The sequence below is a fragment of the Leiobunum rupestre genome, chromosome 2 (assembly GCF_980474605.1).
Source record: "Leiobunum rupestre chromosome 2, qqLeiRupe1.1.hap1, whole genome shotgun sequence".
Classification (NCBI taxonomy): Eukaryota; Metazoa; Arthropoda; class Arachnida; order Opiliones; family Sclerosomatidae; genus Leiobunum; species Leiobunum rupestre.
In genome coordinates this window covers 42,554,272-42,581,880 of record NC_143385.1, presented here as the reverse complement: position 1 = coordinate 42,581,880, position 27,609 = coordinate 42,554,272, and the positions used below count along the sequence as shown (strand labels likewise).

At 33.7% G+C, this 27,609-nt stretch overlaps 1 protein-coding gene across 1 annotated transcript; it reads left to right on the top strand.

The window, feature by feature from the left end:
* LOC149957556 (uncharacterized) lies at positions 1-26,261 on the top strand. Its single transcript, XM_090164835.1, has 4 exons — positions 1-66; positions 12,454-12,671; positions 13,268-13,521; positions 25,974-26,261. Exons 2-4 carry the CDS (start codon positions 12,462-12,464, stop codon positions 26,212-26,214), a joined length of 705 nt encoding a protein of 234 aa, XP_090020961.1. The 5' UTR covers positions 1-66; positions 12,454-12,461; the 3' UTR covers positions 26,215-26,261.
* The last annotated feature ends 1,348 nt before the right edge of the window (positions 26,262-27,609 follow it).

The window sequence follows — 27,609 nt, the reverse complement described above, 5'->3', positions numbered from 1 at the left end:
CTCTCGTGTGAATGTCAAGTGTATCACAACTCCTTTGACCAGCTTATCAATGTTTTCAAAATTGAGGTAAGACCTATTTATGTAATTGAAAAATTTTAGTTTCAGTATAAAACTGTGAATAACACCAATGGGTTCTTTAATCCGTGATAGTTAAGATTCAATTTTTATAAGTTGATCAATAAATGTAAAATTATAAAATTAAAATATAATAACTGTAATAATGCACATCTTAAGCCATATAGTCAGTTTTCTAAGCTGCAACTGTATGATTGAGTAGGAAAATAATTCTACAGGTTTTTAATACCAATTTGCACTGCGAGAAGGAAAGGCACTTGGTGTTAGTAATTGGTTTGGGTGACATCCGTCGGTGCTGCCGGGTTCATGCGTGGATAAATGGAAGGAAATTGAATTAAGTTGAAATCATTTTGGAAGGTAACTACGTCTTTGCAAATCTGAAGAACGGCCGCTACTTTAGGTAGAGAGGAAGTCTAGGTCGGAATGGTGATATCCTTGAATTCAGATTTTTCCTTCAACCATTACATTCATTCCCTTTTGCTTTTTTAAGCAATCTACTCTGAAGGTGTGTAGTTAGAAATGGTTATTTTAATTTTTTTTGGTAAATTATTCGTTTTAAATTCTGCTATTTTGTCTTTTACGTAAGGGGTCAGTCCACTTAAAATATTTTTTTAAAGCTGAATTTTTTTACTTTGAACAATTATCTTCTAAAATTTAAAAAATTTAAATAATAGAATTTAATAAAAAACAATACCTTACGAATAACATTTAAGAAAGGTATGAAAGTGATTGTGCTGATTAGACGATTTTCTTCAGTACGCCACTGCTTGGTGGGAAATCTATATAGTGGCACGCAAGACCAGGGGCGGATTAATCCTTTAGGAACAGAACAATTTTCCGCCCCTTGGTATTGTCTAACGGGTTGGTCAGATAAGTAGGGGCAGCCCACGTACTTCGACCGTGGGGCTTTTTCACAGTTTTGGCGCCCCTAGAAAAATGGTGCCCTAGGCACGTGCCTACTCGGCCTAATGGTTAATACGCCCCTGCGCAAGACACGGATCGAGACGTCATTGATGGTCTGCGTGTTGTTAAAGTGATCGGCGATATAATTCTTAGAGGCAGACTTTCTTATGTCGTTGAGATGTTCTCTGAGTCTCGCCATTGTAAATAATATCGCAAAACTTGCAGCTGAGAGCGTAGATTAGATTGGCAATCGTGCAGCTGAAAGACCTCTTGGTGGTGAAATCACGCCTAGGACTACGGACGGAAAGGTCAGACGACACAAACGCGCAAGCGTTGCACCGGGGACGATTGCATTCTTTAGTACCCTCATCAGTCATGTCGGCCCTGCAAAGAGCTAGAGACTAGGAGATAATGCAGGTAACTATCACGACGGTAGCATGTTCAATAAAAATATTTATCGTGTTGGGGTCAAGTTTTAGAAGACGGTTATGTTTCCGAATGACAGTCTCGGTCCGACACAGTTGAGGATGGTACGTTATAACTACAGATGGCCTCTCATTGGTAGACTTCCTTGGGTTGATAGCAAGGGCCTCATTCCAGGAGACAGCGGACACCCTGTTAAGGGTCATCATTCGACGAATACACTTAATCCGTTTCTTAAATATTTAAACATGAGAAACTGAATTGGCTTATTTCAATTTTTTAATGATTCGCATAACCTTCTTAACGATCCAATTATTTCAGCGAATATGGCGCCAGTCAGTTCAAACTACTGTTTGTAATGAAGATGAAATTCGCACTCGTGGAAATTATATTCATGTCTCTCTATCTCTGACTTTGCCTGGCCAGATCCTTCCGATATTTTGCTATATTTATCTCATCTTGTTTTATCACTGGCTGACACTTCTTCGCTTTAAAATTGCGTTTCACCGCCTCGTTTTACGAAAGGCGTCCCCGATCTTAGGAATTATTTTGATGTATTTCATTCAATGTGTCAAAAATGTGGTTTTAGAATTCCCCTGCGATGTGTAGTCTAGTGCTCATGGATATTATGGGACGCTGGATATAGGAAAGTGAATTTCAATGTAAGTTTAAAAACACGAAAATATAGCTCGTCAGCCAGCCCATCTGGGGAAGGTTTTAGTTTTTCATCTCAAAATTAAAAAGACAATAATATTTAAAAAAAATATTTACCATAAAAATTTTATTTTTGACATATTTAAAGCAAAGTTTTTAATGATCAAAAGTGGTACATTGAAAACTTAAAATAAACTTAGAATATAGCAATGACGTATTGGTAACGTTTAGGTAGACAAACAAAGAAAACCTAACTTCGCCAGAAAAATGTTTCCCTTATCTGAGTAAACTAACGGCAGCGAAACGAGGTACGCTTAGAAATTCATCTCGAAAATACAGAACCGTTTCTCACTTATAAGAAAAATAAAATCAGTGTTGATAATGAAAATAAACAAACATTTCATTAGGAACTACATAAAATAGATGTTTGTTGTATGTAATTCGATATTTGTTATGTTGAATACTGTTTCTGCTTTTATTGTTAAACGTTATACGCTCACTTGTTATTTATATGTTCCTGCACCTTTGTTGTTAAGTTTAATTATGAAGGAATTTCATTTACACGAGCTGATGTTTCGTAATAGATATGGCCCGAGAAAAGATACATCTCACTTATTAAGTTTTAAGTTGACGTAAACTCGCAAATTGATCCGAAAAAGGTCGTCAGTAGAAGGAAAGTAAGGGTGTGGCGTCAGTCCCGGGGTCGGGGTCAGGTTCGGGATCGGGGTCCGGGATTTAAGGGGTGAAATGGGTGTAAAATCATCGAAAAGTCAATGTATTTAGGGTATTTCTCGCTACGATTTGTTTTCTCATATATCAACATATTATGTCCAGGCCAACTTGTTCATTTATCTACGCTTATCTCGAAAGATACTTATATCTTATCAAGCTTTATCGTACGGAATAAGTTGAAATGATGTAACAAGTGATAACCTAGGCGGCGCGTGCGCAGATTACCCCGGGGGACGCGGTTAATTTGAATTTAAGAGTGTTTTGACGTCATGGAATATTCGTTGTTAAAGTAGAATGGAAATATTTTTAAACTTCATTTTAATATCATTGTAGTACTTAAATATGCTTGACACTTGAACCAATCTCACGAGTATTTCTTAAAACGAATATCTCGATCGCGTTTTATCGTACGAAATAAGTGGAAATTATGTAAGTTGTATGATACTTGATAACCTAGGCAGGAAGATAGCGCGCGCGTGCGCGGATTACCTGGGAGGCGCGGATTGCCCGGGCGCGCGGTTAATTTGAATTTAAAACATGGATTCCCTCTCCGAAATAATTCATGTACCCAAAATTGGACCGCAAGTTTTTTTCTTTTAGGGGAATCTCTATGGGAGTTTAACATTACAATAAAGCTAATAGGTCCAGTTTGGGGTACTTTTGGTCCGAAATGGGGTACATAGGGCCGAAAATGGTGACTTGGGTCGTTTTAAGGGTACTTTTGGTCTATTTTGGTCCATTTTTGGGTACATCAGAAAAGCAGTTGGAAAAACGAAGAGCCTTATTTTTTTTTCCACCCATCTCCAAACTCCAAAAATTTATTGCTATAATTTATTTATCCCTTCCGTAGGTATAAAATAAGATAAAAACCACTTACCTATATTTTAATTATGGTAAATTAAAAATACTTAATTAGTGTACTAAGTTACGTTTAAAAGAACCTTTTGTAACAATTCCAATATGTAAATATAGGTATAAGGATTGAAAAAATACTTAAAGTGGTTTTACTGATAAACTCTAAAGGAATTTAACTTTAAAGGGTATCTTAGATTATTGTTTTTAATTTTATTCAAGTTGAAAACGTATTAAGAGTCCTTCAAAGAACTATAAAAGGATTTTATTTACGAACTATATCATATTTTCTTCAAACTTTCAATTCGCTTTTATTACTATTTAAATACGGTAAAATATAATTCTTATACACAACTATAGTCAGAAAGATACTATAAAACACTAAAATTAAAATTAAATTAAATTTGTGTGGATAAGATTTGTAAATATCATTTTGAAACTAATAACTTTCACGCTTTATTTAAGTCAAGCCAATAAAAACAATTACCTATATTTTAAATACGGTAAAATATAAATACATTTCCGATATGTAAATAGGTAGAATAACACTATGAAAAGTTCCTTTTTCTTCTTTTAATACGACAACACACAACTCCGATACGCAAATATATAAAGAAAATATAAAAAAAAATTACTCTACGTTCGATACGTTTAAATACATTTCCGATACACAAATATGGATAAAGAAATACTATAAAATGTAAAAAGGTAGAAAATACTACACATTAACCAGTATGAATTTAAGCTTACAACATCCTTCACGTATAGAGCATAACATATATGTTCAGAGTTAACTTGTTTCCTCGTTATCTTTATCGCATGTGTTTTAAATAGCGTATGGAATAAGTTAAGAATGTACTGAAATGGTGTATGTTTAAACCTCGTAGAATAAAGAGTAAAACATATGTTCAGAGTCGGCTTGATTAATAAAGCGAATAACACAGAGACGTTTCCGGTGTAGTCACGTAGGAAGAAAAATACTACAACACTCTCTATACTCTACATTCAAGACGTTAAAATATACTTCAGAAATGCCAATATAGGTAGTAAAATACTACAAAATCTCTATACTTTACCTTCAATACGTTAAATTACATTCCAATATGTAAATATAGGAGGAAAAATACTACAAAAGCCTCTTTTCTTGGCGTTCAATATGTTAAAATAGATTTCTGAAATGCAAATGTAGGTAGTAAATACTACAAAATCTCTATACTCTACCTCCAATATGTAAATATAGGTAGTAAATACTACAAAAGCCTCTTTTCTTGGCGTTCAATATGTTAAAATAGATTTCTGAAATGCAAATATAGGTAGTAAATACTACAAAAGCCTCTTTTCTTGGCGTTCAATATGTTAAAATAGATTTCTGAAATGCAAATATAGGTAGTAATTACTACAAAAGCCTCTTACTCTACGTTCGATACGTTAAATTAATGATATGCCTCCGATCGAATCGTTCATTTTTTCCTATTTAAATATACGCATTTAAATTAGAATTGCTTCTAGTGTTCGGCAGTCGATTAATTTTTATCCACAAATTTTCCGATTTATTTGAATAAAAGTGGTATTTATTTAAATAACCAATAGTTAAATAAAAATTGTTAAATGTTTAAATAATCGAAAGTGAACAAGCCTATTTTTTAAATAAAACAAACAGACTTTAGAGTTGATAAGATTTGTAAATATCATTTGAAACTAATAATTTTCACGCTTTATTTAAGTCAAGCAATTACATTTTTAAAAATGAAAGAAATTAAACAATATAAAAATTTGTAAATATTGTAAATATTTTTAGGTAATAAAGAAATTAAGAAATGTTTTAATTAAAATATCTTTCATTTTCTACTACATTTTCAAAAATGAAAGAAGTTTAACAATATAATTATTCTAATATAATTTCAAAATCAGGTATTATTTAAAGTACAAATGCATAATTTAGTTAAGCAATTCTTATTTAAATACTTTTATTTAATTAATTTGTGTATCTGAAATGTATTAATTGAAAAATAAGTGGGTTTTACTATTTATCACGGTTTTTTATATATATATATATATATATATATATATATATATTGGAATTGTTACAAAAGGTTCTTTTAAACGTAACTTAGTACATTAATTTATTTTTGAAGTTCAAAACGTATTAAGAGCCCTTCAGAGTACTATAAAAGGATTTCATTTACAAACTAAATTAATATTTTCTTCAAACTTTCAATTCGTTATAATTTGAATTTAAATGAAAACATCATGGATTATAGGTGCGTAATCTACTATTAGACCGAACTAATTAAAAAAAATACTTAAAGTAAGTGGTTTTACTGATAAACTCTAAAGGAATTTTGGAATTTTCTAGAATAGCAAAGTAAAACTAAAACGTAAACCAAGTTTAAAACGAAACTAATTACTGGGAGAAAGGTTGAAGTAAGTAATTTTTTTGATTTTTCGTTTTTTAATTTTTGAGTTCCCTATATTATTATAAACTAAATTAAATGTAATTTTTGAAAATTTGTGATAAAAGATCTGCTCCTTCGTGTTTTACATATATTTAAAAACTCGAGATTTTAATGAATTGTTTTCAAAGCATGAAAAATATAGCAGATCCTTTGATTTTAATTGTAGTTAGTAGTTACTTAAAAAAAAGTCGCTAGCTGACTTGGAGCTGGTGTAGTTAAATTTTAAAAATGAGTATTTTAAATTTTGTTTGTAAAAGTTTTTTTTGAAAAAGTTTAGTATTATAGTTTAAATTTATTAAATAAAATAAAATATAAATTATACATTTGGTTTAGTATTTTACTATTGCAAGTAAAATTAATGGTAATTTCAATTACTTTTTTAGTTTTTTTTTGACAAATATGCAAACTATTTAGTTATTTCAAAAACAAATACGTCGAATTATTTGGTATTCGAAATACTATTGGTTAGTTTTTATATCTTTAATTTTATTTTTCAGAACAATTTCTCTTTGTCTAGCTTCTTCTAACTTTAATTTAGATGGCCTTAAAGCCAAGTATTTAACAAATTTTGTAACCAAGTAGATGGAGCTTAAACAATTTTTCAGTCATGTAGTCAAGGAAATGTTCAAATATACGTGTATTTGGTCATTTGGATGGTCAAATAGCCCATTATGGAACTGCGAGATGATAGTCAGACATTGAGACGCGGGTGGCGCCCGTGCCCCAGCGTCCGCGCCCTCGCCCTGATGGTGCCCCGAGCCTCCGTCGACGTCTGAAATGTGAAATGGGGCACCGACGGGGCTGGCGCGGACGCTGGGGCACGGGCGCCACCCGCGTCACAATGTCTGACTATCATCTCGCAGTTCCATACTAGGCTATTTGACCATCCAAATGACCAAATACACGTATATTTGAACAGTGACGGCGATCCCGTGGGGGCTCTGGGGCTCGAGCCCCCACAGGGAAATCCAAACGAGGGCAGAGCCCCCACAGAAATTAAATTGAGGAAAAATAGCAACCAGGGTAAAATTTATAATATCACTGCCTTTATTTGGGTCCAAATTCAGTCTTTTGACAGAAGTTATTTTGAGATTGCAGATGCGAGTAGCATTAAGATGATATAACCGTAAAATTGATTTCGATAGATTCGTCCAAACAGAAAATCGCCCCGTCGTGTACCCTATTTTGCCTCAAATACCTTCGTTAGTATGTGGCCAAGAAGGGCTTAATTATCTAGCCATGTACACAGATATTTTTCTAAAGATATCGACTTAACTTTATTATCCGGATGAGATATTATAAAGAACACTTTTAAAAATATATAGAAATTTAGAGCTGTACATTTTCTTGCTTCAGTTTTAAGTATATGCATTTTTGGATGAAAAAATAATGGCCCGGGCCCCCACAGAAATATTTTCCGATCGCCGCCGCTGTATTTGAACATTTCCTTGACTACATGACTGAAAAATTGTTTAAAGCTCCATCTACTTGGTTACAAAATTTGTTAAATACTTGGCTTTAAGGCCATCTAAATTAAAGTTAGAAGAAGCTAGACAAAGAGAAATTGTTCTGAAAAATAAAATTAAAGATATAAAAACTAACCAATAGTATTTCGAATACCAAATAATTCGACGTATTTGTTTTTGAAATAACTAAATAGTTTGCATATTTGTCAAAAAAAAACTAAAAAAGTAATTGAAATTACCATTAATTTTACTTGCAATAGTAAAATACTAAACCAAATGTATAATTTATATTTTATTTTATTTAATAAATTTAAACTATAATACTAAACTTTTTCCAAAAAAAACTTTTACAAACAAAATTTAAAATACACATTTTTAAAATTTAACTACACCAGCTCCAAGTCAGCTAGCGACTTTTTTTAAGTAACTACTAACTACAATTAAAATCAAAGGATCTGCTATATTTTTCATGCTTTGAAAACAATTCATTAAAATCTCGAGTTTTTAAATATATGTAAAACACGAAGGAGCAGATCTTTTATCACAAATTTTCAAAAATTACATTTAATTTAGTTTATAATAATATAGGGAACTCAAAAATTAAAAAACGAAAAATCAAAAAAATTACTTACTTCAACCTTTCTCCCAGTTATTAGTTTCGTTTTAAACTTGGTTTACGTTTTAGTTTTACTTTGCTATTCTAGAAAATTCTAAAATTCCTTTAGAGTTTATCAGTAAAACCACTTACTTTAAGTATTTTTTTAATTAGTTCGGTCTTATAGTAGATTACGCACCTATAATCCATGATGTTTTCATTTAAATTCAAATTATAACGAATTGAAAGTTTGAAGAAAATATTAATTTAGTTTGTAAATGAAATCCTTTTATAGTACTCTGAAGGGCTCTTAATACGTTTTGAACTTCCAAAATAAATTAATGTACTAAGTTACGTTTAAAAGAACCTTTTGTAACAATTCCAATATATATATATATATATAAAAACCGTGATAAATAGTAAAACCCACTTATTTTTCAATTAATACATTTCAGATACACAAATTAATTAAATAAAAGTATTTAAATAAGAATTGCTTAGTTAAATTATGCATTTGTACTTTAAATAATACCTGATTTTGAAATTATATTAGAATAATTATATTGTTAAACTTCTTTCATTTTTGAAAATGTAGTAGAAAATGAAAGATATTTTAATTAAAACATTTCTTAATTTCTTTATTACCTAAAAATATTTACAATATTTACAAATTTTTATATTGTTTAATTTCTTTCATTTTTAAAAATGTAATTGCTTGACTTAAATAAAGCGTGAAAATTATTAGTTTCAAATGATATTTACAAATCTTATCAACTCTAAAGTCTGTTTGTTTTATTTAAAAAATAGGCTTGTTCACTTTCGATTATTTAAACATTTAACAATTTTTATTTAACTATTGGTTATTTAAATAAATACCACTTTTATTCAAATAAATCGGAAAATTTGTGGATAAAAATTAATCGACTACGGAACACTAGAAGCAATTCTAATTTAAATGCGTATATTTAAATAGGAAAAAATGAACGATTCGATCGGAGGCATATCATTAATTTAACGTATCGAACGTAGAGTAAGAGGCTTTTGTAGTAATTACTACCTATATTTGCATTTCAGAAATCTATTTTAACATATTGAACGCCAAGAAAAGAGGCTTTTGTAGTATTTACTACCTATATTTGCATTTCAGAAATCTATTTTAACATATTGAACGCCAAGAAAAGAGGCTTTTGTAGTATTTACTACCTATATTTACATATTGGAATGTAATTTAACGTATTGAAGGTAGAGTATAGAGATTTTGTAGTATTTACTACCTACATTTGCATTTCAGAAATCTATTTTAACATATTGAACGCCAAGAAAAGAGGCTTTTGTAGTATTTTTCCTCCTATATTTACATATTGGAATGTAATTTAACGTATTGAAGGTAAAGTATAGAGATTTTGTAGTATTTTACTACCTATATTGGAATTTCTGAAGTATATTTTAACGTGTTGAATGTAGAGTATAGAGAGTGTTGTAGTATTTTTCTTCCTACGTGACTACACCGGAAACGTCTCTGTGTTATTCGCTTTAGTAATCAAGCCGACTCTGAACATATGTTTTACTCTTTATTCTACGAGGTTTAAACATACACCATTTCAGTACATTCTTAACTTATTCCATACGCTATTTAAAACACATGCGATAAAGATAACGAGGAAACAAGTTAACTCTGAACATATATGTTATGCTCTATACGTGAAGGATGTTGTAAGCTTAAATTCATAATGGTTAATGTGTAGTATTTTTCTACCTTTTTACATTTTATAGTATTTCTTATCCATATTTGTGTATCGGAAATGTATTTTAAGGTATCGAACGTAGAGTAATTTTTTTTTATATTTTCTTTATATATTTGCGTATCGGAGTTGTGTGTTGTCGTATTAAAAGAAGAAAAAGGAACTTTTCATAGTGTTATTCTACCTATTTACATATCGGAAATGTATTTATATTTTACCGTATTTAAAATATAGGTAATTGTTTTTATTGGCTTGACTTAAATAAAGCGTGAAAGTTATTAGTTTCAAAATGATATTTACAAATCTTATCCACACAAATTTAATTTAATTTTAATTTTAGTGTTTTATAGTATCTTTCTGACTATAGTTGTGTATAAGAATTATATTTTACCGTATTTAAATAGTAATAAAAGCGAATTGAAAGTTTGAAGAAAATATGATATAGTTCGTAAATAAAATCCTTTTATAGTTCTTTGAAGGACTCTTAATACGTTTTCAACTTGAATAAAATTAAAAACAATAATCTAAGATACCCTTTAAAGTTAAATTCCTTTAGAGTTTATCAGTAAAACCACTTTAAGTATTTTTTCAATCCTTATACCTATATTTACATATTGGAATTGTTACAAAAGGTTCTTTTAAACGTAACTTAGTACACTAATTAAGTATTTTTAATTTACCATAATTAAAATATAGGTAAGTGGTTTTTATCTTATTTTATACCTACGGAAGGGATAAATAAATTATAGCAATAAATTTTTGGAGTTTGGAGATGGGTGGAAAAAAAAATAAGGCTCTTCGTTTTTCCAACTGCTTTTCTGATGTACCCAAAAATGGACCAAAATAGACCAAAAGTACCCTTAAAACGACCAAAGTCACCATTTTCGGCCCTATGTACCCCATTTCGGACCAAAAGTACCCCAAACTGGACCTATTAGCTTTATTGTAATGTTAAACTCCCATAGAGATTCCCCTAAAAGAAAAAAACTTGCGGTCCAATTTTGGGTACATGAATTATTTCGGAGAGGGAATCCATGTTTTAAATTCAAATTAACCGCGCGCCCGGGCAATCCGCGCCTCCCAGGTAATCCGCGCACGCGCGCGCTATCTTCCTGCCTAGGTTATCAAGTATCATACAACTTACATAATTTCCACTTATTTCGTACGATAAAACGCGATCGAGATATTCGTTTTAAGAAATACTCGTGAGATTGGTTCAAGTGTCAAGCATATTTAAGTACTACAATGATATTAAAATGAAGTTTAAAAATATTTCCATTCTACTTTAACAACGAATATTCCATGACGTCAAAACACTCTTAAATTCAAATTAACCGCGTCCCCCGGGGTAATCTGCGCACGCGCCGCCTAGGTTATCACTTGTTACATCATTTCAACTTATTCCGTACGATAAAGCTTGATAAGATATAAGTATCTTTCGAGATAAGCGTAGATAAATGAACAAGTTGGCCTGGACATAATATGTTGATATACGGGAAAACAAATCGTCGCGAGAAATACCATAAATACATTGACTTTTGGACGATTTTACCCTCATTTCACCCCTTAAATCCCGGACCCCGATCCCCAACCTGACCCCGACCCCGGGATCGATGTCTCGCCCTCACTTTCCTTCTACTGTAGTCCGAACCGAGGGGCTGATCACTCCGCGTAATCGGTGTACAGAGCCGTACCTTTGACTGTACTAATGGGATTACGCGTAATCTTTGAAGTCCCTGCCTTTGTCAGTGGTAATGATAATCTAAGCGTAATCCGGCGTAATCGGTGTACAGAATTTCTAAGAGTGGCTAGCCCCTCGGTCTGAACCACGAAATGACCGGAAGAATCAGCGCTACCAGCGTTCGAGATTCGCACAGGGTTTTAGTTTAAATGCTTAAATTTTAATTTTACTTCTTTTAAATTTAAATTGATAAGAGATAGTTTAAACTAAACTTGACTTAACATTATTTTTCTTACCTATAGGTGTGGATTGTTGTTATATTTATATACTTGGTTTTGAATTTTAATATCAATAAATTGGTATCCAAAGTAAACTCTTTGCTTAAGCCTTTACAAATCACTCTGAAATCAGGTAATGAAATATTAAAATACATTTCAAATTTTTAGTGGATTGACATACATTTTAACAGATTTTTGTAAAATACTAAGCTTTACACTAGGTTCTACTACAAAGAATTGTGTGAGTGCCACATCTGTTGAAATTGCTCAACTATATCAAAATAACACAAAATATTCGTTAATTTAACTCTGCAAACAATGTATTTTTAAAATTATCTTACGTCTAACCCGGTTATTAATAAAAAATTGTTTTGTTTGCACCTCTTCCTTCGTCGTAAGGTCAAGGAGACGACAGAGATCTTCCGAGTTTGATATGTACTAAAGAACTCCATTTATTCTTCTTTAATTTATGGAATAAATTTTAATTTAATATTTCCATTTATATAGGATTTTCTAGATAGATAGACGAATTATTGAGCGTAATAATGAATATTTATTAACTTTTAGTTGAATTTAATATTTTGATGTATGTACAGGAAGGTGGATGCGATATTTGGGTTCAGTGGAAATGAAGTATCTGCTTCTTTTTTCCTGTTTCGCGATTCACCTGTTGGAGGAGATCTACAAAGCCAACCTTTCGACGAGATTCGTTGTGTCTGAGCAATGCAATGTAGACACTCTGGAGGACGCGGATCGATACCAACATTTAATTCCTATAGCTTTTACAAATGGACAGATTTGGACATCGTTAAAGGTAGAGTGGTTTTGCCAAAGCGTTAAAGCAGTGCTGATATGTAGATAGAAGTCTGAAGATAAAGATGGTTTGACGTTGCTTAAAAGTGATATCTCAGCAATCCTAATCGTAGCAGATAGACAGAGATGGCGGTCCTTAACAGGAGGCACGCTTGCGAATTAGACCCAACCTCAAAAGACCTCCAGAATAGTAATTTAGGTTACCGTTTTTGACCAAGTGAAGATAGTTTTACGATAAACCCTCAATAAAATCATTCGTTTTTAAGCTTTCCCTTTAGACCATCTTTTACTGTTTTCGAGTGAATGTACCATATTATGATGAAAATTCAAAACATGATTTGACTTGAAAATCTTTACCTTTTTGCGCATAAGGTTTAAGAACGAATATTGTTAATCGTGTAAAGCTGGCTGATCCATAAGTCAAATATATCTCGCTGATTACGAAATGATAGGAGTCGTAAAAATTTAAAGTTGTTCTCTAGCTGTTAACAAATGTACTTATATGTTTAATTATTTCCAAAAAGTTCAACTACTTCAAATTTAAAATATCGTTTTATCATTAAGTTCTTATTACATCAATTGTTAATTAATTTTTAGGCAAAACCAAGACTATTCAAGAGATATAATGAAGCACACAAGCGATTTCTACAACGAAAAAAACTTGAAGAGACGACGATATTTAACAACTTTCCGTCTGTGTATTTTTTGACGGATCGGGTTTTTTTTCAGCAATGCAAAAAAATATTCAAAAATTTAAATTTGCATAGAGGAAAAGAATTTTCGTCACGATCTGTTGGATATCTGGTGAATAAAAAACTACCACCAGAAATTCAAAATATATTTTTTGCAAGGTAAGAGAAATAATTTCTATTTAAAGTAGTATTAATTTTAAATTTATTATTCAGGGTGTTACGGATAAGCATGTCAAAAATTTAGTGACGTGATCTTTAGGTTATATTAAAATGAAAATACCTCATGAACATGGGTCCCAAAATGCATTGCTTAGGAGTAATTGGCCCCAAATCGGCCTTCGAAGCATCAAAAAAGGGCAAATGTGCAGTTTCTGTTATTCCTTTATGCCGATTGTTTCCTTTAACTAAGAGTTTGTGTTTTAACGAAAAAGATAAATAAACGATCACTTGTATTAAAAGTGCGATATAACTTAGAACAAGTAGAATAACTGTGTAAATTACATTTTACCTAAAAGGGTAGTGTTTCAAAGTGTCACCGTTGTTGAAATGAAAGTTTCTAATTGAATTGGGAAATTATTGTTCTTCAAATGTCATGAAACAAATTTAATTTAATTATTCGCTGTTGTAGGTCATCATTGTCGCGAACCAAGTCTTAATGTGTCTTTGAGATAAAAGTCGGGATATCGCTCGGACCACGCAACAGTGACCCATCGACCAATCCTTCTTATAGGAAACGTCGCACCAATGTGAGCTCTTCTCGGCTACAATGTGTTGGGGCTACGTTGTTCAAATACCACATGCGCCTCCTCGTTATTAATATACTTCCAGTAATTCGGGCAAAGTATCTTTTATTAACCATACATACGCCTCGCTATTAAGCCTACATGAAAGAAAGTAAGTTCCAAGTAAATTATTATTAACACTACGACTACATATCAGTTGGTGTGACTTAACACTTGTGGTAGGTCTTGCGTGACGTTTCCTTGACTCCACTGCTGGTTAATTGTGGTAAACATTGCGTATAAAACCACGGTTTAATTGTTGACCACTTATTATTCGTCTCAACTTAACGTTATTGGTACGCAATTTACCCCCAAAATTGCAGGGTATTTTTCTGAGATCACCTTTAAAAATTGCAATTACTTAAGTATTGGACGTTTTACGTTCATTTATGTTAATAAAAAAGTGACGGGGAAGAGGAATTTAAATCTAGTTGTAAAAAAATATTTAGTTTAGCATTTAATATGCATTTGATGTACGGACGGGCCCATGGTAATATTTTAGAAGCGAGGCGGTTATAGCAGGAGCATATTACCCGATAGACGATTACCAGAAAGACGTTTACAAGAGGGTGCTCATATTGAACTAGCAAGACGTCTAAGAACAAGTAATTTCACCTTGTCTTTAAAATTAGCATTTCTCTTATAATTATTTCTTCGTCGCTTATAATCCACCGAAAACAGTATTTACTTCAATTTATTGGTAAATAAATAAGGAGTCTAAAATTGAAAATACGAATATTTAAGTGCTTACCATATTCGACAATGATCCCTAAAGAAATACTCGGTAAGTGGGAAGGCAATGGGGGTGAATACTTCATGTCACCAGTATCACCCTTACCAACTGCAAAAGGTTCGGTCTCTGGATGAAGCAGACTATCCTAGGCGAGTTACGTTTTGCCAGTGGCTTGTGGAAATTAATTTTTCTCGTGACGGCACTATCAATCTGCACAATAAACATCAGTGGAGTCAAAGAAACCGTCACGCGAAAACTGTTAGATCACTGAGGCTAAATGTTGAGGATTATTAACAGTTTCTACGAGATAATATACCAGAATTACTGGAAAACTGTAGGGGTTTTTTAAGCTTAGCCTTAAGCCGCCCTCCTAGCCTAAAGGAGACCCTGCGACCCACCCTACAACAACTAAAATGGTCCTCCCTCCCGAGTTACCTTCGGGGTTAGCGAGTTTGAAAAGGGTTGTCTATGTTTTAATTTTTGCTTAGTTACTAAATTGAGATTTGCCATTGCTCAGATTTGAAATTAATAATTCACGTTTTATAAGGGAAAATAAAACAAAAACAAATACAGTTATTAGAACAGGTTAAACAAATAAAAATATACATTGATGATTGGACAATAACCAAAAACCAAGTACAATAATATTAAAAATGTCTGAGAGCCGTTTCTCTCGTAAATGACTTATATGATCGGTCCGTGTTGGAGGTCCATACTTATTGGCGTTCTTAACCGCAAATCTTTGCATCACATTTGAGCTGGCTTTGCCGTTAATGGGTTTGACTAACTGAACCAGGATCTTGCCATTCCGACCCAGAAATTCTCTAGTTCCACGAGACCGTTTACTTTTTCCGCACTTCGCGGTCGAGGTTCATCACAACTAACTTTTAGTTTCCGAACTTTCGGCTTTTGGGACTCGGTTATCCTCACCTTTTGAGACTTGGTGAGACCCAGTCGAGATCTGATCAAGGAACCACCAACTCTCTGGTTTTGTTCCTGACCTGGAACTCGATTCTGAGGCAGTCGTTAAGAATTTTAACCACCGAAAATCGTCGGTATCGCCAAAAATTGTCGTTAAAGGAGATGTTGCAATTCTAAGGCAGTCGGATCAAAAAATAGTCGGTAATAACCACTGAAAATAGTCGCTATCGTAAAGACTGGGGTAGAGCAGTCTTTAGAGGCTTTAACCACGGAAAATCTTCAATTTCAAAATGGCTGCGAACATGTTGAGGATTAATATGTTAATTTTAGCTGCCGAAGCTGATGAAAATAATTTATTTCGACGTGACTTACGTCGTCAACGGCCCACGGGTAATTAGAGACAGTGCTCAAGCTTTTGAGCTTTGTGATTTTAGATTTAAACGACTTTTTCGGGTGAAAAAAGACTTAGTATATGATCTCTGCGAGCGATTGATGGACCGCCTTACCGGGAATAATGCGTTGGCGCTACCTGTTGATATTAAGGTATTGTTTTAAATAGAACCTCTTTTTCTTAATTTATTTAAAATATTTCAAGCTTTGTTTTTTAAGATTCTAATTGCTTTGCGTTTTTACGCGGTTGGCTCCTATCAACTAGCTGTTGCTCAAGATTTATTTCTTGCAGTAAGTCAGTCGACAGTTAGTCGATGCGTCGCTAATGTAAGCCGGGCTATTTTGGATTTGGTAATGCACCCAAGCATAAAATTCCCAAAAACAGATGAAGAGGAATTGCAAAATAGAGTGGGGTAAGTTGAATAAATTGGTATTATACAAATACAAATTGAAAACTTATTGAAATTTCTGTAGATTTAGTAAAGTTGCTGGATTTCCCGGAGTGATTGGTGCAGTGGACGGAACCCATTTTGCCATTGTTGCCCCACCAACAACAGATGCAGAATAAAGGGAACATTTATATGTTAATAGGAAGGGTTTTCATTCCATCAATGTACAACTGGTAATAGGATACGGATTTCCTTTTGCATGCAACATAATGAAATAATTATCAATAATTTAAACCAACAGATTTGTGATCACAACCTCAATATTTTAAATGTAAATGCCAAATTCCGAGGGTCTGCTCATGATTCACACATTTTGAAAATGTCACAGGTGTCAACATATCTTGAGCAATCCTATTTAAATGGAAGAAAAATTCCTGGCTAATTGGTAAAATCAAAAGTCTTAATTCTTAGAATGATTATTTTCTATGTAATATTCGATTTTCAGGAGACAGTGGATATCCTTTAAGACAGTGGCTATTGACTCCCATTGTAGAAGTCCCCGAAGGATCCCCAGAAGAAAGATACACAGAAGCTCACACTAAGACTCGTTGCCTTATTGAGCGTTGCATCGGAGTTCTTAAACAAGTCTTCCGTAAGTTCCGTTGCCTACTACAACATCGAACGCTACATTACCACCCAACAGCTGCAGCAAGGATTCTTTATGCATGTTGCACTTTGCATAATTTGCGTCGAGATGCCAACCACACTGAAGAAGACGCAGTGGCGTACCTAGACCCTTTGACGCCTGGGGCGGATCACGAATTGGTCGCCCCTTCCAATTTCCAAAATGTTCATGTGTTCTGCATTACAGCAAAAGTAGCAAAATACTAAGAATTCGCATTAATTTTGTCCAAATGAACAAAAAGCTAGTAACAACGGTCTCAATACGAGAAAAGACTAAACCGTCTAAACGCCATTACTAAAAACACCAATGTTTTTTCTTGAATGAAAAATTCCGCCCCCTAGAAAATGCCGCCCGGGGCGGACCGCCCCCTCCGCCCCACCCTAGGTACGCCACTGAGAAGACGACGAGTTCTCTGACACAGAGAGTGAGAGTGATGATGACATCGGCTTAGAAAATGGCAATAGACGTCAACAAAAAAGGCAAGATCGAAGACAGAGAACCGCAGTGGTGGATGTTCCCAACTATGTTCCAAGACCAAATGAAAATTGGCTAGCGCCAGGTCACGCCACTCGAAATTAATTGTCACAAGATTTGCAAGACCACAAGACTCAGCTTGAAATGTACCACCGGGAACAACACCAAACACGGCTCAATTCGGTGAAAGCAAATTTAGGGGGCAACTGCCCCCTCCTGCCCCCCTTGCCCCCCCCCCCCCCCCAAAAACTGTGTTGTCCACCCCGCATCGCTGCGGAATCATCGTATCCTCAAAGTAGACATCAAAATAGAATTTTTAGGCCACATTGCAAGTTGGGACGAATTTTGCCGGTGAGCTATCCTCGTTTACCCGTACTATAGTGGAAAAGAAACTGGGGGAGAGAGGAAAAGGAGTTTGGGTCTGGTAGCGGATTGTTTCAACAAGATGGGGGACTCCCTAATCCCAAAGAGAGGTAGATAAAAAATAACGAAGGGGGAACCAGGCTACCAGTGGCCACAAGGTCATCTTTGACACCCCCTACCGATGACCCCTCGTCTACACACGACGCGAACACGCGGTCACTACAAGGAGGAAGAGAACGGCTAGAAATAGTTCACACGGACCAGCTGAGGCTCACTCTAAAAGAATATCCGAGAATATCAAGGTCAAATTCTTGTTAACATGGGCTGAAGATATCGTAAAAGGGTGAAACAAAAATTAATCGGGCTTCAATAACATTACTCATAAAATTGGTCGGTACAAGACGTACCATTAGCAAAGTTGAGGCGCATGTGGTTTTTGCGCGACTGAGCTCCACCACACTTTAGCCGAGAAGTAACAGCTCACCTTGATAAAGCGCCTTTAAAATGGATTGGACGAGGGGGGCACCGTTCGTGGCTCGATCTCCCGATTTAACCCGTCTGGGGACACATTTATGAAGGCCAATTTTGAGGACCAATTACTCGGAAGCAATGCATTTTCGACTCAATATGACCCAAGAACACGTCACTTAATTTTTGACATATTGTATACTAAGGTTATATTTTAATTGCAATGAAATTCAAACAAAATATATAAAATAATTTTTTGGATTATTGTTACAAAATTAATAAGTTTTCGTTTACAGTTTAAAATAATGACCTTAAAACTTGTATTATGTTATACTTTGGTTTCCATTAGCACTAAGAACATTTGAGTTTCCCAGAAAGCTTAAATTGCCAGGTGACAAACTGTTACCATAAGTTCATGACACACTACAGCAATCAAATTAGAAGATCTCCTCTACTTTTTATTCTAAATTGAAAAGAGTTAGGTTTTCGTAAAAGAGGTTTAATTACTCCACTTCGTTTCCTTCCCCCCATTTAGAGCGGTAAATTCTTTAAATATTTAGAACGATTGCCCTATTAGCCCGATATAAATATCCCAACAGATTTTTAAAGCCTTTGATCTGCTTTTATATTTAGTTTCCCATATCGTACTAATTTACGCTTAATGTTGCTAAAATCCGAATTCTACCATAATCTCAAAATACATCCGCAGAATGTTTTACATAGTACGAAATGTTTTAAAATAAAACTATATACTTAATTTATTAAACGTTTAAACAGGTCGTAAGTTATATCTTATAGAGCTAGTGTTTGTTTGACATTTTTGTCTCCTAACGGTACAAGTTCGACCCCGTTCACCGACATTCTCCTCCACCTCAATCCTCGCTCTCTACTTGTGCATTTGATTTCTATGGGCGAAAATAGAATACATACTTTAATGACGTACAGACAAGCCCAATGGACTACAAAATCCTAATGATTTTTAGACATGATAGTAGTATTGCGTTGATAATTTATGAAATTATGTCACTAGTAGTCTTGTAGGCTTATAAATAACTTTTCAAGGTTCAATATAATATGTTAGGCTAGTAAATTTACTTATATTTACAAATGTTCTCCATATGATGTTCGTGCTAGTAGCCGCTTGACTCGGAACTTCAACGAAATTTAACGTCTTTTAAGTTGCCTTTTGTTTTCCGTTATCAAATGGGGCACATATTGCGATTTTACCCCTGGGTCAAAAATTCCCTCAATTGGTGAGCATTTATTTTGAGGGGTAGGACACTTGCCATTATTTTGTATGGGATTTCGTAAAGATTTTGGCGATTTTATCATTACTTTTTGAAGTGATTTTGGGATTTCAATGTTAATTTACCATAGAGAGATCAAGAGATTCTGCGATTTTCGACAAAGTGTACGGGATTTTGGTCAATGTCAACCCCTCGATTTATTGTATTTTGTTACGACCAGTAAAGATTAAAGATCTGATTGATTTGGCCGTGCGGTGGGAAGTTGCTCGTTCCACAAGACGGAAAGGTCTGCCTTGTCCCTGGACACACACTGCGGTCGGAGATTTGATGACCGCTTGATCAGTATAGCTCCTTTGTTGACTTTAATGGGCATCCCACTTTTATCGTGTTTTAGTTAAAAGATTTTGCGAAACTTAAAACCGTCTTAAGTATATTAAAAATATAAAGTGTGAGATGTAGCAGTAGTATTTTAGGTTCCCTGATTATAAAAACTGTAATATAGTAAATAATAGTAAATAAAAGTTAATAGAGCTCTTTAAAAATTGATAAAAAAAATTGAAACTCATTTGGAATTTTTCTTAAGTGCCTTGGATTTATCCTGCATAGGATAGACATTTCGCAAGGCGTAAACAAAGGTGTAATGGAGGCGTTCCTGTTCTCCCCGCGCGAATATCAGTATTTTAGAATATGAGGGGTTTGTGATACACGTGTGCTAGTTGTTACCTACGTTTATACTCATTCACGTTGACATGTGAGTTACTTCCAAACAAGCGAGTGGATATACTTAATTTTTGAAACACTTGAGCTAAGTCAATTCGTAAGTATTTTAAGTTTCAAAAACAAATTTAAGAATTACTACAGTATTAAAATTGGGAAAAACGACCCCTAGTTATAAGCCCAAAGGTACTAAGAATAAAAGGGTTGTTTTTTAATCGAATGATTTGCTAAATTGAAGATTAGTAAAAGTGTCACGAAATATGCTAGTTTATCTCTTGTTTTAAGTTGGTTTTATTCAGGTCGGTGAAGTTGGCCCCCCTTATCGCCATTTTGATAAATTAACTATTTGATTAAAATGCACCCATTACGCACCATTATGCACCACCAATACCCCATTATGCACCCATTGGTCTCGGAAGGCAAAAGCCACTTTAAAGGGGGTGCTAACTTTACCATAGCCCCCCCACTTTGAATTTTCACAATAACAAGTTAACCAATCAAAGGCACTCATTACGCACCGTTATGCACCACACGCCAATCATTACGCACCAGTATCATAATAGAGTTATTTAAAATTTTAAATGGGGGGGGGCAGGTTTACCTCAGCCCCCCCTTTCACCAATCGCGCCAAAAACGGTGTCATTCTAACGCACCCATTACGCACCATTATGCACCACATTCAATATATTATGCACCATACTAGTTAATGGAAATTTTAATTTTTTACATTTTGGTCTATCCAAAAATTTTTTAAACAGACGGAGCAGATTTGATTTTACCTCAATAATTCAGATAAAAATGGTGCCAATATAACGTAAGCTCTAGCGTAGAATTATCTTCCGTACTCAAATTATTAGGCACCATCACATTATATCATTATTTAATTATTAAATCTAATGAAATGCTCTGCAAAAGAATAACAGTATTTACCTGGATAGCTTTTTCCGCAAACTCCCGGATTACAATTAATTATAACTTCGCATCACACTTACAATTTGTTCGCTGTTCAAAATATAATATAAATAATAAAATAGAAATTTATAAATAAAAATTTGTGGGTAGTCAAAATTGTTAATGAAAATTGTCAATTTACTTATTGCACATGACCCTTTTTGTATGGGGTAAAATAAACCGATACAAATGTGTGACAAAAACAGACGCGATAAACATGAAATAGCCCACAAGGCCCTAATTAAGATTTAAGGCCGAAATAATCGGTAAATAAATATACACATTTGCGGTAAAAATAGCCACTTTGCACAGGAGCTATTCACCAATCCATCTAAAAATTGTGTCTTGCAAATGCAACCATTATGCACCACAGTCGATTTATTACGCACCATACTAGTTAGCGGAAATAATTAATTTTTAAATTTAGGCTTTATATTTTCAATTTTTAGCAGGGGAAAAATTACGTCTGCCCGCCCCACTTTTACTAATCCTCCTAAAAATGGTTCCATTCAATTGCACCCATTACGCACCCATTACGCACCATTATGCACCACAGTCGAATCATTACGCACCTTACTAGTTAAGGAAATAACTTTTTTTTTAATTTTGGACTTTCACATTTTCGAATTAAAAAAGTGGGGGCTAGGTTAACCCCAGCCCCCCCCCCCTTTCACCATAAGCATCGAAAATGGTGCCATTTAAACGCACCCATTATGCGCCACAGTCGATTTATTACGCACCATAATAGTTAGCGGAAATAATTAATTTTTAAATTTAGGCTTTATATTTTCAATTTTTAGCAGGGGAAAAATTACGTCTACCCGCCCCACTTTTACTAATCCTCCTAAAAATGGTTCCATTCAATTGCACCCATTACGCACCATTATGCACCACAGTCGAATCATTACGCACCATACTAGTTAAGGAAATAACTTATTTTTTAATTTTGGACTTTCACATTTTTGAATTAAAAAAGGGGGGGCTAGGTTAACCTTGGATGTCGTTACTTTATCAATACGGGATATGTTGATTTGATGTTTTTCGGCACGGGGTGCGATTTTAGTCGGGTTCTATGTAGTGGTGTTGCTATAGGTAATTTTAGAAAACTACAGCTTACTTGAAGATTAAGGAGTAAAATCTTTATAAAATACAACCACAAATATCGTGTAAACAAGATGTCACGGACATTTCCGTACACACAATCCCGCTGATGTGTTAAGAATACCGTCCGAAATAATACATTCACCCTGTCCAAGCATTTTCCTTCGAAAATACTCATCATAGAATATGTCCAGTCCAATTTTTTCTCTTCTTCTGTTTTGCTGTAAATTTGAAAAGTATAAATGACCAACTTCTAGTTCATCGATTTAGGGTTTAACGTTCTCGATCGATTGATGTATCGTTTGATATTACAATGCAATCGGTTCGAGAGTTAAAGCGCAAAATTCATTCCAATTTGAAAAAAACGGCGGTATAAAAAAACTGGGCAAATGACCAACTTCTTAACGTCCTATTTTAAAATAATTAACAATGATGACGAGGGTTTTCTATTCCTAATCGATTGACGTATCGTTTGATTTTGTGTCGCAAACGGTTCGAGATTAATCAAACGAACGGCGGTGGGCACCTACACTGTACTTGAAACTAATACACTACACTATATACATAGGGATTGTGTGTAAAAATGTTTAAAAGACTACAGTATCTTTTAAATTTACCATGTTCCGCTCTAGTCCTTGGAGAAATTGTAAAATATACAGCCATCACTCAAATGGTTTCGATTCTGAATTTCTGAACTAGGGTTTACCCACGAAATGCTTCTGGGGTTTTGTTTTATTGTGTTAGTAATGATTTCTTCCTGAGGCGGTAACTAATGAAATAATCTCGGGGTAGGTCACTTAGTATCGAAGTGTCCTAATAAACATGATAAAAATCTAATCATGATTAAATCATTTTAAATCGAAGATACAGGTGTGATTGTAATCTAACAGAATCATGATTTAATCCGCCCACCGGAAATAATAGATCGATGAATTTGAGATTGAAGCCATAAGTATATTAAATAAAAAATGCTTTAATCAAAGCAGTTGAAAGGTTGAATTAAGGGGGAGTAGTTGAGATCTATGAAGGCGCAGATATTGAAAATGTTTTAGGTTTAAAGAGTTTTGTTTTTGGAATTTTCAAAAGCGAATTATATTTCTAAAATAATTTCCATCGGTTTTCCTCACCTTTTATATATTTTAAAACTCTTCCCTTAAATTTGAGACTTGAAATTGTAACAGTAAACTGAGAAAATTTCAAATTGTAAAGGATTACGTGTAAAATGACAGCATTTAACAGCCGAAAAACATCAAATCAACATATCCCGTATTGTTAAAGTAACGACATCCAAGGTTAACCTAGCCCCCCCCCCTTTTTTAATTAGAATGGTATGGTGCGTAATGATTCGACTGTGGTACATAATGGTGCGTAATGGGTGCGTTTGAATGGCACCATTTTCGATGCTTATGGTGAAAGGGGGGGCTGGGGTTAACCTAGCCCCCACTTTTTAAATTCGAAAATTTGAAAGTCCAAAATTAAAAAATAAATTATTTCCTTAACTAGTATGGTGCGTAATGATTCGACTGTGGTGCATAATGGTGCGTAATGGGTGCAATTGAATGGAACCATTTTTAGGAGGATTAGTAAAAGTGGGGCGGGCAGACTTAATTTTTCCCCTGCTAAAAATTTAAAATATAAAGCCTAAATTTAAAAATTAATTATTTCCGCTAACTAGTATGGTGCGTAATAAATCGACTGTGGTGCATAATGGTGCGTAATGGGTGCGTTTAAATGGCACCATTTTCGATGCTTATGGTGAAAGGGGGGGGGCTGGAGTTAGCCTAGCCCCCACTTTTTTAATTCGAAAATGTGAAAGTCCAAAATTAAAAAATAAGTTATTTCCTTAACTAGTATGGTGCGTAATGATTCGACTGTGGTGCATAATGGTGCGTAATGGGTGCAATTGAATGGAACCATTTTTAGGAGGATTAGTAAAAGTGGGGCGGGCAGACGTAATTTTTCCCCTGCTAAAAATTGAAAATATAAAGCCTAAATTTAAAAATTAATTATTTCCGCTAACTAGTATGGTGCGTAATAAATCGACTGTGGTGCATAATGGTTGCATTTGCAAGACACAATTTTTAGGGGGATTGGTGAATAGCTCCTGTGTAAAGTGGCTATTTTTACCGCAAATGTGTATATTTATTTACAGATTATTTCGGCCTTAAATCTTAATTAGGGCCTTGTGGGCTATTTCATGTTTATCGCGTCTGTTTTTGTCACACATTTGTATCGGTTTATTTTACCCCATACAAAAAGGGTCATGTGCAATAAGTATATTGACAATTTTCATTAACAATTTTGACTACCCACAAATTTTTATTTATAAATTTCTATTTTATTATTTATATTATATTTTGAACAGCGAACAAATTGTAAGTGTGATGCGAAGTTATAATTAATTGTAATCCGGGAGTTTGCGGAAAAAGCTATCCAGGTAAATACTGTTATTCTTTTGCAGAGCATTTCATTAGATTAAATAATGATATAATGTGATCGTGCCTAATAATTTGAGTACGGAAGATAATTCTACGCTAGAGCTTACGTTATATTGGCACCATTTTTATCTTAATTATTGAATGGGGGAGGCTGAGGTAAAATGTAAAAAATTAAAATTTCCATTAACTAGTATGGTGCATAATATGACACCGTTTTTGGCGCGATTGGTGAAAGGGGGGGCTGAGGTAAACCTGCCCCCCCCCCATTTAAAATTTTAAATAACTCTATTATGATACTGGTGCGTAATGATTGGCGTGTGGTGCATAACGGTGCGTAATGAGTGCCTTTGATTGGTTAACTTGTTATTGTGAAAAGTCAAAGTGGGGGGGCTATGGTAAAGTTAGCAACCCCTTTAAAGTGGTATTGGTGGTGCATAATGGTGCGTAATTCCTAATTCCATTAAAATATCAAAAGAATCTAAAATATTTACTAAAATGGACTAACAGAAGTGTGTTCTACTAAACATTTTAACAATTCTGGATATTAACTTATTTAATTAAAAATAAATCACGTGTCAATTTGCTTATAATAAAAGTTTTACTACAATTTAGCTACTTATATCAATATTTCTATGTTTTAAATGAAAACGTTACGTATGTTTAAGGAAATAATCCCGCTTATTAACTAGCTATGACTATCGAATGTCATTCAATAAAATTCCCTGTCGCTTAATGGAAGCAAAATCTTTCTCTCTGGCTGCAGCTGAAATTAACTGGAATTTACAATTATAATAATTGTTATTTAACGAAGACCATTTATTTATCTCCAACCGTTTACAATGAAAATGTTAACAACATTTTTTCAAAAAACAATTGAAAGTGTAAAGTGAAATACAATTTATCAATCCTTCATTAATTTATTTTTGTTATAAAGAGTGCATTATCATTTCAGAATTGAAGGTTTTCTGGAATCCGGACTTGGTCCGTTTTTTGAGAAAATGGATCCCAATTTCTCGCAACTGTGCGTTGATCGAGTTCACAAGAAACCGCCGAAACTGACCTACACTCAGATCTCTTTAACTGATTTGTCTTATTTCTTACTTATCTGGGTAATCTTGAATGTGTTCATCTTTATTCATTGGTTAATCAGCTTCATTTTCGTACTCAAGAAAATCTCCAAAGTAAACACTTAACTGCTTCACTGAACTCCAAATGCGTTTTGGAATAACATCAGATTGCCGCAATTACCAAATTTTGGTAAATGAAGTCCGCTGCGACAATTAATTCCTCCAAACTTGAAAAATCAATTATTAAAAATCACATTGAATGTTCACTCGTAGCAGCAATCTTCAATTGTATAGCTTCAGTTTTTCAGGTTTTGCACTTCAAAAATCTATGGTTAATCCGTCATAATGTATTTTAAAATAATCGAATAAAATTAAAAAATTAAAATAGATTTCTTATGTTCTGAAATAAACGCCTCGCTAGGTGTAACCGATATTCGAGATTTAATAAGAATTCAACCTACTCGGGTTCATTTTGCAAAATTCCAAAATGAAGACAAGGTATTTTATACAATTACCTTTTTGGTTTCACAGAAAAAATGTTTGAAACTTGAAACCCATTCTGGCTCAGTTAGTTGAAGTAATGAAATGGGTACTGAGCATTGAATGAAAATGTCTTTTAGACGTATTATTTTATGTCTTTTTTACCGAAAAACTAAAAAATAATGTTTCTACGTGGTATATTCTATAAAGTTTGATGCTTGCCATTTTACACAATGACCTGCTGATAAATAGGGTTTGAGATTTTTATTTTATGTTTTAACGATTTTATTGCTTTTTGCGTTTGCTTTATAAAGCTGAAAGGTAAAATAGAAATTTCGATATTTTTTATTAGTTATATTTATGTTTCAAAAGGTAAATATTTTGTTAGTCAACCTATAGTTGAAATAAATTTTTAAGACAAAATAAAAAGGATTAATGCAATTTCTTCTTCAAACGCCGTAGAAAAACTTTTGTCGCTTTCTATAAGAGTTTTATGCCTTTTTAACTTATAATTATTTATTATAAATATTTTCTTTTTTGACCATGGTTGACTAAATTAATAATTATTAAAAACAAAAGATCTTCATGGTTTATTTTAATTTAAAATCACTCGGGAGCTTTTGGACCGAGGTCCTTCTTCAGCCGCGTCTTACAATTGATATATTATTTAATTATGATTTAGTTGAAGTTATAATTGAATGCTAGCGTTTTAAATCTTTGAAAATCGGATGTTACGTTGATCCACATGCAATTTTAAAAATCGGTAAAAAGATTTTATAAAAATTATCTGACAGGGGTAGCTAATGAATTTGATGATAATCCTGATACGATATATTTCATGAAAAATATAACAAAAATAATAATCAGCTAGGCTAATACCCAAGGCACCACCTTAGGACTAAGTCATCAAGCGACATTTATAATAATAATAAGGTGTCCGGGTTATAAAGCGTAGGAGGGTGGTGGAAAGCCCTGCATGCCACGCGATCTAGCCAACAGCTCCCTACACTAACTATTACCGTTAACCTCAACAAGTTTTTA